General features: G+C 32.1%; 1 protein-coding gene and 1 long non-coding RNA gene across 2 annotated transcripts in view; one reads left to right on the top strand and one right to left on the bottom strand.

The window, feature by feature from the left end:
• LOC143054930 (ATP-dependent RNA helicase DDX54-like) overlaps positions 1-19,071 on the bottom strand; it is a 49,905-nt gene that overhangs the window by 12,143 nt on the left and 18,691 nt on the right. The window contains exons 13-15 of the mRNA XM_076228029.1: positions 11,746-11,819; positions 10,898-11,074; positions 9,817-9,956 (exon numbers count right to left, since the gene is read on the bottom strand). Coding sequence (XP_076084144.1) covers positions 9,817-9,956; positions 10,898-11,074; positions 11,746-11,819 — 391 coding nt within the window. The remainder of the gene's footprint in view (positions 1-9,816; positions 9,957-10,897; positions 11,075-11,745; positions 11,820-19,071) is intronic.
• Positions 1,684-5,469, top strand: LOC143054931 (uncharacterized). The gene is made up of 2 exons (XR_012971883.1): positions 1,684-2,269; positions 4,612-5,469. It is a non-coding gene; the product is annotated as an uncharacterized LOC143054931 (long non-coding RNA).

The following is a 19,071-nucleotide window of genomic DNA, read 5'->3' as shown; positions in this document are numbered from 1 at the left end:
GGATGAAAAATTTTTCCTCCATTTTTTTTTAGTTGTAATCTCTGTCCTGCCTTTTTATTTTTTACTCTATTCGATCCTGCCTTTTTTTTTACTTGTTTATCCTGACTTTTTTTACACAAATTGTCATCCTGCCTTTTTTTTTACTAGTTTATCCTGACTTTTTTTACACAAATTGTCATCCTGCCTTTTTTTTTACCAAGTTGCTCATCCTGCCTTTTTTTTTACTTAAAACTCCTGTCCTGCCTATTTTTTTCAAATTTCATCCTAGCCCCCCCATAAAAATCAAATGGTAGCTCCCTTAATAAAATTTAACTAGGAACTTTAGAGGAAATCTTGCTTTCACAATTTGATGAAAATGACCAAAGGAAGAATAATAATCACAAGTGTTACAAGAATCAATGAAATTAATAACTTGAAATTTAGGGGGAATTTTTTTTTCTCATAAATTGCCTAAAATGACGGAAGGGAAAAAATAGGAAAGTTTTACAAGAATCAAGAAAATACCTGAAAATTTTGAAGGTCAGTGTAAAAATGTAACCTTGACTGACAAAATATTTTTAACAGAAAAAAAATGGAAAATGTGTCAATGGGATTAAGATGCTATCCCATTTTGTATAAACGTTAACGTAATAAAGAAGCATAACTACAGAACTGTAAAAGGGACACTTAACAGCACCCAAATTAGAACTTGGTCTGTGTTTTGTGCAATTTTTACTTGTGGAAGGGGGCATAACTCTAGAACGGTAAAAGTGACACCACCAAAATTCACACATGATATGTATTTTGTGGTAATAAGCATTGTGTATAAGTTTCAAAAAAGTTAGAGAATAGACACAAGAATACTGCAATTTTTCATGGTAAATTGTGAGATTTAAAGACTGCATATATGTTATTAAAATACTTATACATGTATGATTAAATACACTTAGATATGATTAAATAGAAGTATTAAAAGCCTACACTCTATACAATTCAAAGGAACAAAAGGATTGTTTTATAGTAATGTTTTTTAAGAAGGAAGTTATATATTGTGCAAGACTAATGCCTTTTAATTTCATAATCTTTACAACCAAAGACGTTGTGGTGTAATCCTACTTCAAACCCACTATAATGTTTACATAAGATATATCTGATAGTATTCCTACTCACTCATTTAGTTGGATTAAATAGTGTTAAACTTTTAAACATTTAAGTTAAAACGTTTGCAAGGTATGACATATTTCAGAAATTAATGTGTGTATTTACTATTGTGAATTCTTGACTATTGACAAAAATTATTTTATGGAATAGCAAAATTATTATTTCTTTTAAGGAAAAAAACTACTAAATTATGAATTTAAGTTGTTATTGGGAACTCAATACTTTCATATTATATGTATTAATAAAAAGAAGTCTCAATAATGTTTGATTTTACAGTATCTACTTTCTACTTTTAACTTTTTTGGATTTGAGCGTCACTGATGAGTCTTTTGTAGACGAAACGCGCGTCTGGCATATGTATAAAATTTAGTCCTGGTATCTATGATGAGTTTATTTCCATATATATGATATAAATTTGAAAACAAATCTTTTCAACCCTTTTTAGAAACAACAGGCCAGAATAATCCATTTGTTCTCTACAAATTAAATTCCAAAGACATTTCATATTTACAATACAAATTTACTTCAGTTAGGGACAACTCATAGCTTTTTTCCTTATCAATCCTTCTACAGCTTTTAAGAAACAACAGGCCAGAATAATCCATTTTTTCTCTTTAAATCAAATCCGAAAGACATTTCAAGACATTTTACAAGACAATTTTCTTTAGTTTGGGACAACTCATAGCTTTTTTCCTTAACAATCCTTCTACAGCTTGAGGAATACAAAAAGTGAAGACATTTTTACTAAAAAAAAACCCCACCAGTATCAAGATAAATAATTACAAAATAAACAGCTGCCAAAATATAGAATTACTCCAATTACATGACAATCAAATATTATTAATCAATTTCATAAATTAACAAATAACCTAATTACACCCACTCATAATTAGGGCCTCCTAGCAATTAGGTCAGAACAATCAATATCTGTGTCAAATCTACTTCACAGATTACATTGCCCTCTAAATAATCAGATAAAATACTTCCTAACCGAGAGAGATAATCAGTTTGTAAAGATTTATTCACATTAAAGGTTACAAAAGGTGAAAAGATAAGCCAAGTCTATATATTATGTATATATATGGTTAGAGCTTCACACATATAAAGATATAAACTTGTTTCAAACAAGGTAACCTATATTTTTTATTATTATTTTATTACTGTCAAATTTTTTGAATACTTTTTTCTGTGTTTTGTCGACAAATAATTAAATAAGGAAAATATTAAACATTATTTTCATTATTATCATATGTTTGGGTTAAGTACATTGTAAATAATAAAATGATCATAATTCAGTGTGACTGTCCTAAAAAAAGGGGGGAGCTCAGTGATGCTCAAGTGATTCCCTATATATTTCACCAAATTTTCCCACAAAAAGGGGGGGGGGGCTGGGCATCTTGTCATGACTTATTATCTGTTTGGTTTGATTTTTTCTCACTTTATTTATTGTATAACAATCGAATAAGAAACACCAACAGTCTACTCTATAGAAAAAATGAGAAACACTTATGAACCTCATCAACAAAGGACAACAGGTTCATGACTCAGGACAGGTACAAACAACCTTTACCTTATAGAACTTTTAAAGTGGGGGTATACATCAAGGAACCAGCATCAAAATATAAGACAAATTGACGTCCATTCATATGTTGATGGTGTCTATACAATATGTCATGCTCATGCTAAAACACTAAAAGTCATTAAAAGTCAAAAATAAATTTAATTGAATTTTAACAAGAATGTGTCCAAAGTACACGGATGCCCAACTTGCACTATCATTTTCCATGTTCAATGGAACGTGAAATTGGGGTCAAAACTCTAATTTGGCTGTAAAATTAAAAAGATCCTATCATAAGCAACATGTTACTAAGTTTCAAGTTGATTGAAATTCAGTTTCATCAAAAACTACATGTAACTTGACCAAAAACTTTAACCTGAAACTCGCACTTTCATTTTCTATGTTCACTGGACCGTGAAATTGGGGTCAAAAGTCTAATTTGGCTTTAAAATTAGAAAGATCATATCATAACCAACATGTGTACTAAGTTTCAAGATGATTGGACTTCAGCTTCATCAAAAACTAACTTGACCAAAAACTTTAACCTGAAATGAGACAGACGGACTAACAGGCAAACGAATGAACAGACGAACGAACAGACGGATGCACAGACCAGAAAACATAATGCCCCTTTACTATCGTAGGTGAGTAGGTGAGGCATAAAAATCAAAAGTTAATTCTAAGACAACTTTTGACCATTCCTGACCTGGGACAATCCCATGAACTTATGGTAACAATTATTTTCAATTTGAAGGAAATTGAAGGTTGATAGTTCAATTTCTCTTTATTCCTGTTTGTTTTTACACATTAATTTCAATGATCAACAACTTCCCAGAGATAATGGGACACACCTACACATTATTGTTGATATCTATGTACACAATGTATTAGTCAAAAGTTTCCTGTTATTTAAGTTCATGTGAACTTTATTTTAATCATATTTATTTGTTTCTCTTATTTCTGTCAAGGTTTATTCTATTTTTATCATTAAACAAATTTGTTTTGATGAACAGGAATTCCCCAAAAATTAAGTAATTTATCCCACACTTTGATACAAATATAGTGGAAACTTTAAATATCCACAACAGACTAACAATAATTTGTCTAAGGTATAAACAATAGAGGTTTGTAAAGTTGAAGTTTAAGAAATTTGGAGCACCTGTTTTATCCTAATTTTATTTTATAGAGCACCTATTTTTATCCTAATTGTGCACCTATTTTTGTTCGATTTATTCTTAATTTGTGTATTTCTCTGTCCTGAATGTTCTTCCGTTTATTTGTATTGTAGACCTGTCAGGTAATGTTGTCATTTTAGTGTTATATTTAACATTGCCATGAAAGCGAGAGGTTTTGGCTAGCCACATAAGCAGGTTCAATCCTCTATTTTGTCTTAAAAAAATGTCCTGTACCAAGTCAGGAATATGGCAATTGTTATCTTATAGCTTGTTTCTGTGTGTGTTGCATTGTTGTTTGGATTTTTGTAGCACTTTAGTGTTTCTATTGTGTGGTTGTTTTCTTCTCATATTTGATGTTTCCCTCAGTTTTAGTTTGTAACCCCAGATTTCTTTTCTCTCAATGGATTTGTGACTTTCGAACAGTGGTATTCTACTGTTGCCTTTATTAACACTTATTTAGAGCACCTGTTTTATCCTAATTGAGCACCTGTTTTGACCCAATTTCAAACACCTGATTTTACCCTAACTTACAGCAACTATTTCTATTCCAATTTAGAACACATCAGGGGCAGATCCAGCCATTTGAAAAGGGGGGTGGGGGGTTGTCAACCACATGTCCCTGTTCAAATGCATTGATTAGCCAAAAAAAGGGGGATTCCAACCCCCGGACCCCTCCCTTTTGCACATTACTTATGTCTTTGAAAACTGTGTTTAAATATTTCTGTTTCTTTTTTTCAGACCTATAACACAAATTTACTAAAAGTAGAAGAAAAGAGCTACTGGACTTTTAAAACAAAGATTTAAAGTTCTCCATTAGTGGTATTAAATCATATATAAAGAAGAATACCAGGGATTAAATCTAGTCCAGCTTGTGAAGCATTTATCTTCAGAACATCTATCAAAGAAAGGAAATATAATCTCAATTGTGCTTTAGAAAATTGTAACCAAGACAACTGAAAGACCTTGCCCTTCAAAATGGCCACCATTGCGATTGATTACAACATGGTGTATACAGCCGCCTTCCAGAAAATGATTGTAGCTGAAGCAGAGATGGGTAATATAGAGAGAACAGGAAGGAAATATGGAGTCAAAGTATCGTGGATAAAAGAATGGCAACAGACTTGGAGCAAGAAAGAAACCAACAACAATGAGTTTGTTTCCATGGGAATAATTAGAACTTGATAAGTGTTCGGGATATATGTTTATTGGATTTTGTTGATATTTGGATGGTAGTGTGTTCAATTTTTCTATATGTGGATAAACAGCTGGTTTAAATATAGCTCAATCTAGATGGCAGATAATGGGATATACTTTGTGTTCATGGTGCATTCTGGGGTATAATACATTCTATGATGTCATGTGATTCTTAATGTTGTCATGTGACTCATAATGTTATAAACTGACTCATAATGTTATCATGTGATTCATAATGTTATAAACTGATTCATAATGTTATAAACTGATTCATAACATAATCATGTTTTAATGCTCACTACTAGTGTTTATTCTATGAACAGATTTTGTGAATAATGACTTAGACAATGATTTTTGTGTTGGTGCTAAAAGTGAAAAACAATTAAAAAATTATGTAACAAATATGCAAATGTCACTTTAATTCTTTTGGCTCATCATTTTTATAGTAAGAATGTGTCCATTGGAAACATGTCAACAAGCAAATAAGTTACCAGTTGATGGGACTACAACTTTATGGTAAAGTCCTTGAACTCAAACTTTAACTACCGCTGTTTTATTCTCCAAAATTGAACCTGCCAGCTTTTTTGAAAGACTAATGGATGGATAAAACCACAGACCTAACAAAATCAATATGTTCCTAGGGCTTCATCATGAGGGGAAAAACAAAATGTCATAAGAGACTCACACTGATGCAAGTGGCTGTCATTAACTTGCAATTATAAGTTTTTGGTCAGTGTTGTAATCATCGCTGTGACTTTGAAAAGAACTATGACAAATCCACTGGTTTTAGTTTTATTAAGATAAAGTATTAGTTTTGTTGAGAGTAAATACTCAATATGCTGTGTTGTTCAGCGTATCAATTGATTGTTTGATTGCTGGTGCTTTAACGCCCCTTATGGCTATTTTGAGTAGGCCAGTTTTATTGGTGGAGGAAGCCAGTGTGCTCGGAGAAAACCACTGACCTTCTATAAGGAAAACTGACAATCCTAGTCAATTAAGACTGGAGTTGAGTGCACCTACAAGTGGGGTTCAAACTCACAACCTTAGTGTTGACTAGCTAGTAATTACAGTAGTAGAACTATGTAGATCGCTTGACCACTGAGGCCCCACAGCACATCAATAAAAAGTTGCTACATGAAGAAAAATGTCAACTTTTTGGGAAAATATTGATTACTGTGGGTTCATTATTACTCATAGGAAAACAAATTTTATTTTTTGATTTCATGTGTATGATTGAACCACTAATTTATATATTCAATGAAGTACAAATTCAAAATAAACTTCTATACAGATTGTGTCAAAAACCATGAAATCAAATATCCACGAAAAATGCAATTGTCCCTTTAATCTGTGAAAATTGACACCGACAAAAAATAATAAAAATCCACAGTTTTACAAAGTAAATATTTCAAAACTGCATGACAACCATGAATTATTATTTCAGGACTTGATATTCAGGTGTATCATAAGCCTGAGATCAAGACTGCATGACTACTAGGAAGTACTATTTCAAGACTTGATATTTAGGTGTATCATAAGCCAAATATCAAGATCACATGACTACAATAACATTTGATATTTAGGTGCATCATAAGCCAAAGATCAAGACTAAATGATTACCATGTACTTCTTTAATTATTAAAACACCATTTACCCAATGCTAAAGCCCAAATATGGTTATATCATCAGGTCACATGATTACCGTATAATGTCGAAAAGTTTACCGTAACATGTAAAGAAAGTTTACTGTAACATGTACATTAGCTAAATATAGATAACTGTAACCATGGAAAATCCCACTGAAAGGATAATTGAACCTCTTTAGATATCAACAAGATACATATTTATCCACTGGATAACTTTGATCCGCCGGTTCACTCTGAACCGCCGGTTAAATCTCAACCACTGGTTAACTCAACCGCCGGTTAAACAAACCGCCAGTTAAATCTGAACTGCTGGATAACTCAACCGCCGGTAAACTCAACCGCCGGTTAATTCAACCGCCGGTTAACTCAACCGCCGATTAACTCAACCGCCGGTTACCATATCTATATAAATAGGGTGCAAACATTAATCCATCATTCTGCCTCTGATGAAGGTCCTTTTCGGACCGAAACCGGTCAGGCTATAAAACATCACCAGGCGCTGTTAATTATGTGTATTGGTATATATACTATATTTTTATGCTTTTACATTTTTCTCACTGATACACATAGTTAATATGGCTTCTACTAACGAAAGCTCCATTTGGAGCTAATGTGTTTAGAGACTACTGATGTCAGTACACCTTTCCTATATTGCCTAAATATTTCAAAACATTCTGGAGTTCATTAGCAACATGTGTTTCTCCATTTTTTTTATGACTATAAAAGTAACCAGGAGCTCCACAGGGCGCAGCTTTATATGACCGCAGAGGTCGAACCCTGGACAGTTGGGGCAAGTTTGGACACAACATTCAAGATTGATGCAACTCTGAATTTGGATTGTGATCAAATTTTTGACATAATATGGGTTTCTGACACAAAGCAAATGTCAAGATCTTACAAATCTATTGTGCAATATTGTAAATCTGAAAAAACCTAACATTGGATGTTAAATGTTTCTGAGTTACCTCCCTTACACTGCTTTTAAATTGTCTTATAAAATTGTCATAACCCCCCAAAGTCAATACTAACCATTCCTTCATGGTATGAAAACTTGTGGTACAACTTTGAAGAGATGTATACATTTAAACACAAGTTATTGTTTGAAAACTACAAAAATGCTTATTTTGGGCAACCTTTTTGGCCCCTCATTCCTAAACTATTTGGACCATAAATCCAAAAATCTGTTCAATGGTTGTCTGAGTTTGTTCAAAATTTTAAAAATTCCATATATATTTTTTTTTATGTATATCCATAACTGTAAAACACAACATTACATTAAACTCTATCATTTATGGGATCACATGGAGAATTGCAAAAAAGAAATATTAGCACCAAAGGGTAAAGATTGTTTTAATTTTTTCATTGAACATTGCACTGTATGAAGCACTGGTTGTAGTTGATTCAGCTTCTATTATGGACAAAGGAAGATAACTCAAATTTTAATAAAAATTACTTTTAACGACTACATCATTGATATTTTTAGAACAGATATTAGATTTCTATTTTTCCATTTGTAAAGGAGCATAACTCTAGAATGGTTCCAGTGACACCACCAAAATTCGGACTTGATCTGTATTTTGTGGTAATAAGTATTGTGTATAAGTTTAATAACATTTGGTTGAGGCAAACTAAATATAGAGAACGGTAACCAACTTTGGGACGTACATATGGATGGATGTCCGTCCATACGTACAGACAAACAAGGATTAAACTTTTTTTTGAACAGCGGGGCATTCCAAATTCCAAAAAGTTGTGCCAAATACGACTAAGGTAATCTATGCCTGGGATAAGAAAATCGTTAGTTTTTCGATTTGTAAACATGACATTTATAAAAATGAACATGTAATTGATATTCATGTCAACACCGAAATGTTGACTACTGGGCTGGTGATACCCTCATGATATCCAAGCTGTTACCTCCTTCACTTGATTGTTTTAAGTTACAAATGCTACAGAGTAAAAATGGTCTAATAAAAGTAATAATAGTACAAGATAAATAGGGGGATAAATATGTGGAAAGTAGGTTGTATTATGATTCAAAAGGTGAGAAAAAAAGACTTCACAGAGGACAAAGGGAGTACAGAATATTTTGTGGAAGAGACTTATGAAGAGAATCATGGCATAAATCTAACAACATAAAAACAAATCTTCAAGTGCTCCATAAATAAACTTTTAATAAAGAGATGTTTTGCTCTAAACAAACCTATACACACACATAAATTTGTAAACTATGTAAAAGTTTTAAAGTCAATGAACCATGATGAGGGAGAGGGGCTTTATAATCTCTATGGTAACAGGACTTACAAATATCATAAATTTAAATATCACAGACTTGAACAACTACATACCAATAAATATTGGCATACCCGTTGTCTGGAATTTAGTGCAAATTTAGACATGTTAACGTTGCTACCTGACACCTATGTAATTATGACGCTACTTATATAGCAATGGCTAGACGTTGAATAAACACAATCTTTACAAAACACATTTAACTTCTTTACACAACACCCCTAATGGTTCTCCTTGAACTGATGTAATAACAAAGTAATAAATGTAAACTTAAGCAAAAGTTTCAAAGTCAATAGATATATATAAAAAAAGAAGATGTGGTATAATTGCCAAAGAGACAACTCTCCACAAGAGACCAAAATGACACAGAAATTAACAACTATGAATGAAACAAAAATATCATAATTGCAATCTGAATAAAAATACTGAACTTCTCAGTCATGTGTCATTTAAGTATTATTAGAAAATGGTATAGGCTAGGGCACTCATAATGCCATTTTTTGGTAGCCCCATATTATAAATTTAGCAGGAAACAGTCTAAATGTTTTTTTTCTTCTATAAAATAATCAGGAATAATCTTTATACTGTCCTTAGCTCTGATACTGAAATAATACACATGCCTATATTAAAAAGGAAATAAATATATTGTTTGCTATGATGTTAAAATTTATCAAAATAAACTTGATTTGATTGTAGCCTCCCCCTTTTTATATTATTTTATTACCTGCTCTCAGTATCAAAGTCTGATGGTGTATAATGAAGATAATTCTCTTCTATTGTAACCTCCCCCCTTTTTTATATATTTTTTTACCTGCTCTCAGTATCAAAGTCTGATGGTTTATAATGGAGATAGTTTTCTTCGTCTCGTATTTCTACTTTTCTTTTCTTTGTACCTGGGTCTACAGTTGTCTGACCTGGTCTCTTTTTACCAATCACAACATTGAAAGCATTCTGTGGAGGAAAAAAATGATGGATAGTTTAAAATGAGGGGGAAAGACACAACAGCTAACACTAAAATGCAAATGTCAAAGAAAGACAGGAAAAAATGATGAATGTGTCCATCTGAGATGATGCCTCTGCTTGTATATAAAGTTATGAAGGGACATAACTCAAGAACGGTAAAAGTGATGCTACAAAAAATTGTATATTTGTACTTGATCTGAGTTTTATAGAAATAAGCATTGAGTATAAGTTTCATAACATTTGGTTGAGGCTAACTTAAGTTAGAAAATGGAAATGAAACTTCTGTAAAGGGGCATAACTCTAGAAATGTAAATGTGATGGCACCCACATTCAAACTTGATCTGTGTTTTGTGGTAATAAGCATTTACAAGTTTCATGAAATTAGTTGAGGCTTACTTACATGTAAGTCAGACAATGGAAACCAATTTTGGGACATACAGACAGATATTAAAGGGTAAAACCTAATGACCAAACAAGTGAAATTGTAAATAATAAAAAATTTGTCACGTAGAATATGTACTTTGATCAACAAGACTGTTTTGTTTTATTTTTCTGTTTTTTTACGCATTTTTTGGTTAATTTTGTCACAAATTGTATGATATATAACAGAACAGGGTTTCAATGTCCCCATTATTGCACATATTAAATCTTTAACTTTTTAAGTTTCTTACAGATATAAAGGTTTGAGAGCAGATGAAATGCAATTTCCAATATAATCAATATTTTCAAGGGGCATAATAACTCTTTAAAAAAATATTTGATCAGCACTGTTTTTTTTTTAATTTGTCCAAGACATTGCTGATATAAAACTTTGATATAAATGTGAAAAAAAATCTGGCAAAAACTGTTGGTAGGGCTATTGGTTGGGATGTTCCATAAAATTAATATTTCAAGGGGACATAACTCTCCTGACAAGCATCATTACTCACTGTCAAGTCATCCTCATCTGCTGCATCTTGTTTGTTTACAGTTTCTCTGTATGCTGGAGTTGTCTCCCCTACCAACCTATTGACCTGCTGTTTTATCACTCTTTGATGGTATCCACGTTTCTTCTTCATCACGCCAAATGCTCTTGTTTTAGACGTGGCATTTACTTCAAATATTGTCTGAAATTGATGTTATAACAGTAAATTCTAGGAATACATTATTGATGATTCATTTCATTTTCTTCGGCAACATTTAATGTGGATTTAGGGAAAACAAGAATAGGTCCACAGTATACAGATACCCCACTCACACTGTAAGTAGACCGTTAAATTGGGGTAAAAACTCTAATTTGGCATTAAAATTTGAAAGATCATATTATAGGAAACATGTATACTAAGTTTCAAGTTGATTGGACTTCAACTTCATCAAAAACTACCTTGACCAAAAACTTTAACCCCAAGCAGCACAGACGGAGGGACAGATGAACAGACGCACAGACCAAAAATATAATGCCTTCTACTATCCTAGGTGGGGCATAAAAATATTTTCCTGGATTTTATATTTCGTTGTTTTGCTTAAGTTTGTATAATAAGCATAGGCAATAATTCCTGAATCTATACTACTGTTATGTATGTTTTATTGTCTGTGGAAATAGTTACCAATAATTACCAAACATTGTAACTCTTACTTTCAAATTTTTGTAACCTTTTTTTAATATAATCTCTTCTGATAAATTGTATTGTTTTTTTATTTGTTTTGTAGCTGTCTAACTGATGTATACTCTACACCTCTTTTCAACCATACCAATAATGTGTAACTAATAAATGTAAAACTGTTGTATTAAACTTACCGTGTTGGCCTTGTATGACTTCAGTGCATTTAACAACTGTAATCGGCCATCTTCTTTTATACTGTCAAAATCACCTGAAATAAAACGGAAAAAATCATGTAACAGGTAATTTTTTAATTCTATGATTTTAAATATATCATTGTATATTGACAGTTATAATATCAATATATTGTGGATTCATTATTTATTTTTGTGGGTACAAATTTTCGTGCATTGCGGAATATATGTGTCTATGTGATTTTGTGGTTTCACCAATGTCTGCATACAACATGATAGAAAATGCGTAATATTGAACATTTGAATTCTTGTTTAACTTTACCCATGAAAATTGGTTTCCAACAAAAAATAATGAATCCACAGTAGAATAGAAAATTTAAATGAAAAATGTGGAATGTGTCAAAGAGACAACCTGACCAAAGAGCAGAATACAGCCGTGAACCACCAATGGGCCTTCAATGCAGCCAGAAAATCCAGCACCCAGATAGCTTTAGCTGGGCCCTAAACATTAATGTATACAAATTAACTCATCATAGATACCAGCACTAAATTTTATATATACGCCAGACGCGCGTTTCGTCTAAACTAGAGGCTCTAAAGAGCCTGTGTCGCTCACCTTGGTCTATGTGACTATTAAACAAAGGAAGCAGATGGATTCATGACAAAATTGTATTTTGGTGATGGTGATGTGTTTGTACATCTTACTTTACTGAACATCCTTGCAGCTTACAATTATCTCTATCTATAATGAAGTTGGCCCAGTAGTTTCAGTGGAAAATGTTAGTAAAAATTTACAAATTTTATAAAAATTGTTGAAAATTGACTATAAAGGACAATAACTCCTTAGGGGTCAATTGACCATTTCGGTCATGTTGACTTATTTGTAAATCTTACTTTGCTGAACATTATTGCTGTTTACAGTTTATTTCTATCTATAATAATTTTCAAGATAATAACCAAAAACAGTAAAATTTCCTTAAAATTACCAATTCAGGGGCACGAACCCAACAACGGGTTGTCCGATTTATCTGAAAATTTCAGGGCAGATAGATCTTGACCTGATAAACAATTTATCCCCCTGTCAGATTTGCTCTAAAGGCTTTGGTTTTTGAGTTATAAGCCAAAAACTGCATTTTACCCCTATCTTCTATTTTTAGCCATGGCGGCCATCTTGGTTGGATGGCCGGGTCATCGGACATATTTTTTAAACTAGATACCCAAAAGATGATTGTGGATAAGTTTGGATTAATTTGGCCCAGTAGTTTCAGAGGAGAAGATTTTTGTAAAAGATTACTAAGATTTACGAAAAATGGTTAAAAATTGACTATAAAGGACAATAACTCCTATATGGGTCAACTGACCATTTCGGTCATGTTGACTTATTTGTAAATCTTACTTTGCTGAACATTATTGCTGTTTACAGTTTATTTCTATCTTTAATAATTTTCAAGATAATAACCAAAAACAGTAAAATTTCCTTAAAATTACCAATTCAGGGGCAGCAACCAAACAACAGGTTGTCAGATTCATCTGAAAATTTCAGGGTAGATAGATCTTGACCTGATAAACAATTTTCTAATAGTCAGATTTGCTCTTAATGCTTTGGTTTTTAAGTTATAAGCCAAAAACTGCATTTTACCCCTATGTTCTATTTTTAGCCATGGCGGCCATCTTGGTTGGTTGGCCGGGTCCCTGGACACATTTTTTAAACTAGATACCCAAAAGATAATTGTGGCCAAGTTTGGATAAATTTGGCCCAGTGGTTTCAGAGGAGAAAATTTTTGTAAAAGATTACTAAGATTTACGAAAAATGGTTAAAAATTGACTATAAAGGGCAATAACTCTTAAAGGGGTCAACTGACCATTTCGGTCATGTTGACTTATTTGTAGATCTTACTTTGCTGAACATTATTGCTGTTTACAGTTTATCTCTATCTATAATAATATTCAAGATAATAACCATATAACGGCAAAATTTCCTTAAAATTGCCAATTCAGGGGCAGCAACCCAACAACCGGTTGTCCGATTCGTCTGAAAATTTTAGGGCAGATAGATCTTGACTTAATAAACAATTTAACCCCATGTCAGATTTTCTCTAAATGCTTCGGTTTCAGAGTTATAAGCCAAAAACTGCATTTGACCCCTATGTTCTATTTTTAGCCATGGCGGCCATCTTGGTTGGTTGGCCGGGTAACCGAACACATTTTTTAAACTAGATACCCCAATGATGATTGTGGCCAAGTTTGGTAAAATTTGGCCCAGTAGTTTCAGAGGAGAAGATTTTTGTAAAAGATTACTAAGATTTACGAAAAATGGTTAAAAATTGACTATAAAGGACAATAACTCCTATATGGGTCAACTGACCATTTCGGTCATGTTGACTTATTTGTAAATCTTACTTTGCTGAACATTATTGCTGTTTACAGTTTATTTCTATCTTTAATAATTTTCAAGATAATAACCAAAAACAGTAAAATTTCCTTAAAATTACCAATTCAGGGGCAGCAACCAAACAACAGGTTGTCAGATTCATCTGAAAATTTCAGGGTAGATAGATCTTGACCTGATAAACAATTTTCTAATAGTCAGATTTGCTCTTAATGCTTTGGTTTTTAAGTTATAAGCCAAAAACTGCATTTTACCCCTATGTTCTATTTTTAGCCATGGCGGCCATCTTGGTTGGTTGGCCGGGTCCCTGGACACATTTTTTAAACTAGATACCCAAAAGATAATTGTGGCCAAGTTTGGATAAATTTGGCCCAGTGGTTTCAGAGGAGAAAATTTTTGTAAAAGATTACTAAGATTTACGAAAAATGGTTAAAAATTGACTATAAAGGGCAATAACTCTTAAAGGGGTCAACTGACCATTTCGGTCATGTTGACTTATTTGTAGATCTTACTTTGCTGAACATTATTGCTGTTTACAGTTTATCTCTATCTATAATAATATTCAAGATAATAACCATATAACGGCAAAATTTCCTTAAAATTGCCAATTCAGGGGCAGCAACCCAACAACCGGTTGTCCGATTCGTCTGAAAATTTTAGGGCAGATAGATCTTGACTTAATAAACAATTTAACCCCATGTCAGATTTTCTCTAAATGCTTCGGTTTCAGAGTTATAAGCCAAAAACTGCATTTGACCCCTATGTTCTATTTTTAGCCATGGCGGCCATCTTGGTTGGTTGGCCGGGTAACCGAACACATTTTTTAAACTAGATACCCCAATGATGATTGTGGCCAAGTTTGGTTAAATTTGGCCCAGTAGTTTCAGAGGAGAAGATTTTTGTAAAAGTTAACGACGACGACGGACGACGGACGACGGACGACGGACGACGGACGACGACGGACGCCGGACGCCAAGTGATGAGAAAAGCTCACTTGGCCCTTCGGGCCAGGTGAGCTAAAAAGACTCATCAGTGACGCTTGAATCCAAAAAATACTTATAACACTTTGGTTGAAAACATAGATGTACCAAGGTAATAAAAACCTTAGGTTTAAAAATGAATACTCTTGGCTAAAAAGAAATAAACTAAAAAGTAAACTCTGATCAAAACAAACCCCATCATAAAACCATTATAAAGTAAACTCTGATCAAAACAAACCCCATCATAAAACCATTATAAAGTAAACTCTGATCAAAACAAACCCCATCATAAAACCATTATAAAGTAAACTCTGATCAAAACAAACCCCATCATAAAACCATTATAAAGTAAACTCTGATCAAAACAAACCCCATCATAAAACCATTATAAATTAAACTCTGATCAAAACAAAGTCCATCATAAAACCATTATAAAGTAAACTCTGATCAAAACAAACCCCATCATAAAACCATTATAAAGTAAACTCTGATCAAAACAAACCCCATCATAAAACCATTATAAAGTAAACTCTGATCAAAACAAACCCCATCATAAAACCATTATAAAGTAAACTCTGATCAAAACAAACCCCATCATAAAACCATTATAAAGTAAACTCTGATCAAAACAAACCCCATCATAAAACCATTATAAATTAAACTCTGATCAAAACAAAGTCCATCATAAAACCATTATAAAGTAATCTCTGATCAAAACAAAGCCCATCATAAAACCATTATAAAGAAAACTCTGATCAAAACAAACCCCATCATAAAACCATTATAAAGTAAACTCTGATCAAAACAAAGTCCATCATAAAACCATTATAAAGTAAACTCTGATCAAAACAAACCCCATCATAAAAACCATTATAAAGTAAACTCTGATCAATACAAACCCCATCATAAAACATTATAAAGTAAACTCTGATCAAAACAAACCCCATTATAAAGTAAACTCTGATCAAAACAAACCCCATCATAAAACCATTATAAAGTAAACTCTGATCAAAACAAACCCCATCATAAAACCATTATAAAGTAAACTCTGATCAAAACAAACCCCATCATAAAACCATTATAAAGTAAACTCTGATCAAAACAAAGTCCATCATAAAACCATTATAAAGTAATCTCTGATCAAAACAAAGCCCATCATAAAACCATTATAAAGAAAACTCTGATCAAAACAAAGTCCATCATAAAACCATTATAAAGTAAACTCTGATCAAAACAAAGTCCATCATAAAACCATTATAAAGTAAACTCTGATCAAAACAAAGCCCATCATAAAACCTTTATAAAGTAAACTCTGATCAAAACAAAGTCCATCATAAAACCATTATAAAGTAATCTCTGATCAAAACAAAGCCCATCATAAAACCATTATAAAGAAAACTCTGATCAAAACAAACCCCATCATAAAACCATTATAAAGTAAACTCTGATCAAAACAAAGTCCATCATAAAACCATTATAAAGTAAACTCTGATCAAAACAAACCCCATCATAAAAACCATTATAAAGTAAACTCTGATCAAAACAAACCCCATCATAAAACATTATAAAGTAAACTCTGATCAAAACAAACCCCATTATAAAGTAAACACTGATCAAAACAAACCCCATCATAAAACCATTATAAAGTAAACTCTGATCAAAACAAACCCCATCATAAAACCATTATAAAGTAAACTCTGATCAAAACAAAGTCCATCATAAAACCATTATAAAGTAATCTCTGATCAAAACAAAGCCCATCATAAAACCATTATAAAGAAAACTCTGATCAAAACAAAGCCCATCATAAAACCATTATAAAGTAAACTCTGATCAAAACAAAGTCCATCATAAAACCATTATAAAGTAAACTCTGATCAAAACAAACCCCATCATAAAACCATTATAAAGTAAACTCTGATCAAAACAAAGCCCATCATAAAACCATTATAAAGTAAACTCTGATCAAAACAAAGTCCATCATAAAACCATTATAAAGTAAACTCTGATCAAAACAAACCCCATCATAAAAACCATTATAAAGTAAACTCTGATCAAAACAAACCCCATCATAAAACATTATAAAGTAAACTCTGATCAAAACAAACCCCATCATAAAACCTTTATAAAGTAAACTCTGATCAAAACAAACCCCATCATAAAACCATTATAAAGTAAACTCTGATCAAAACAAACCCCATCATAAAAACCATTATAAAGTAAACTCTGATCAAAACAAAGTCGATCATAAAACCATTATAAAGTAAACTCTGATCAAAACAAAGCCCATCATAAAACCATTATAAAGTAAACTCTGATCAAAACAAACCCCATCATAAAACCATTATAAAGTAAACTCTGATCAAAACAAAGTCCATCATAAAACCATTATAAAGTAAACTCTGATCAAAACAAACCCCATCATAAAACCATTATAAAGTAAACTCTGATCAAAACAAAGCCCATCATAAAACCATTATAAAGTAAACTCTGATCAAAACAAAGTCCATCATAAAACCATTATAAAGTAAACTCTGATCAAAACAAACCCCATCATAAAAACCATTATAAAGTAAACTCTGATCAAAACAAACCCCATCATAAAACATTATAAAGTAAACTCTGATCAAAACAAACCCCATCATAAAACCTTTATAAAGTAAACTCTGATCAAAACAAACCCCATCATAAAACCATTATAAAGTAAACTCTGATCAAAACAAACCCCATCATAAAAACCATTATAAAGTAAACTCTGATCAAAACAAAGTCGATCATAAAACCATTATAAAGTAAACTCTGATCAAAACAAAGCCCATCATAAAACCATTATAAAGTAAACTCTGATCAAAACAAACCCCATCATAAAACCATTATAAAGTAAACTCTGATCAAAACAAAGTCCATCATAAAACCATTATAAAGTAAACTCTGATCAAAACAAACCCCATCATAAAACCATTATAAAGTAAACTCTGATCAAAACAAACCCCATCATAAAACCATTATAAAGTAAACTCTGATCAAAACAAAGTCCATCATAAAACCATTATAAAGTAAACTCTGATCAAAACAAAGTCGATCATAAAACCATTATAAAGTAAACTCTGATCAAAACAAACCCCATCATAAAACATTATAAAGTAAACTCTGATCAAAACAAACCCCATCATAAAACCATTATAAAGTAAACTCTGATCAAAACAAACCCCATCATAAAAACCATTATAAAGTAAACTCTGATCAAAAAAAAGTCGATCATAAAACCATTATAAAGTAAACTCTGATCAAAACAAAGCCCATCATAAAACCATTATAAAGTAAACTCTGATCAAAACAAACCCCATCATAAAACCATTATAAAGTAAACTCTGATCAAAACAAAGTCCATCATAAAACCATTATAAAGTAAACTCTGATCAAAACAAAGCCCATCATAAAACCATTATAAAGTAAACTCTGATCAAAACAAAGTCCATCATAAAACCAGGGTGAACTCCTTTGGATGGGAAATATAAATCTTACCATTGGCAACTACTTGATTACCATATAGCGGGTTATTTTCGCGGGTGTAAAATTTCGGGATTTTCATTGAATAAGGTATACGAAAAATTTTGGCGGTTATTATTTTGGCGGATTCAACATTTTTAGCATTACCTTTGCATGAACACTTTTAAATTGGCGGAATTTATTTTGGCGATTATGTTCTATCCGCGAAAATAAGCGAAAATTTACACCCCGCGAAAATAACCCGCTAAACGGTATTACCTGTACCACTAAATCACAAACAAAAGATAATTACTTATTGAAGATCACATTTAGTTTTACAAGGAGGGAATCCATTATAAGAAGGGGATTACTTTGTTTGGTTTATATCCTTACCAAAGACTGGATGAACACCAGGTTTGACCCCAGATTTATTCATCTCTTTATAACGTTTATATCCTTATGTGACCCCAG

Source organism: Mytilus galloprovincialis, chromosome 12 (genome assembly GCF_965363235.1).
Source record: "Mytilus galloprovincialis chromosome 12, xbMytGall1.hap1.1, whole genome shotgun sequence".
Lineage (NCBI taxonomy): Eukaryota > Metazoa > Mollusca > Bivalvia > Mytilida > Mytilidae > Mytilus > Mytilus galloprovincialis.
Note: the sequence above shows the minus strand (reverse complement) of the source record. Positions and strands in the feature narration are given on the sequence as shown.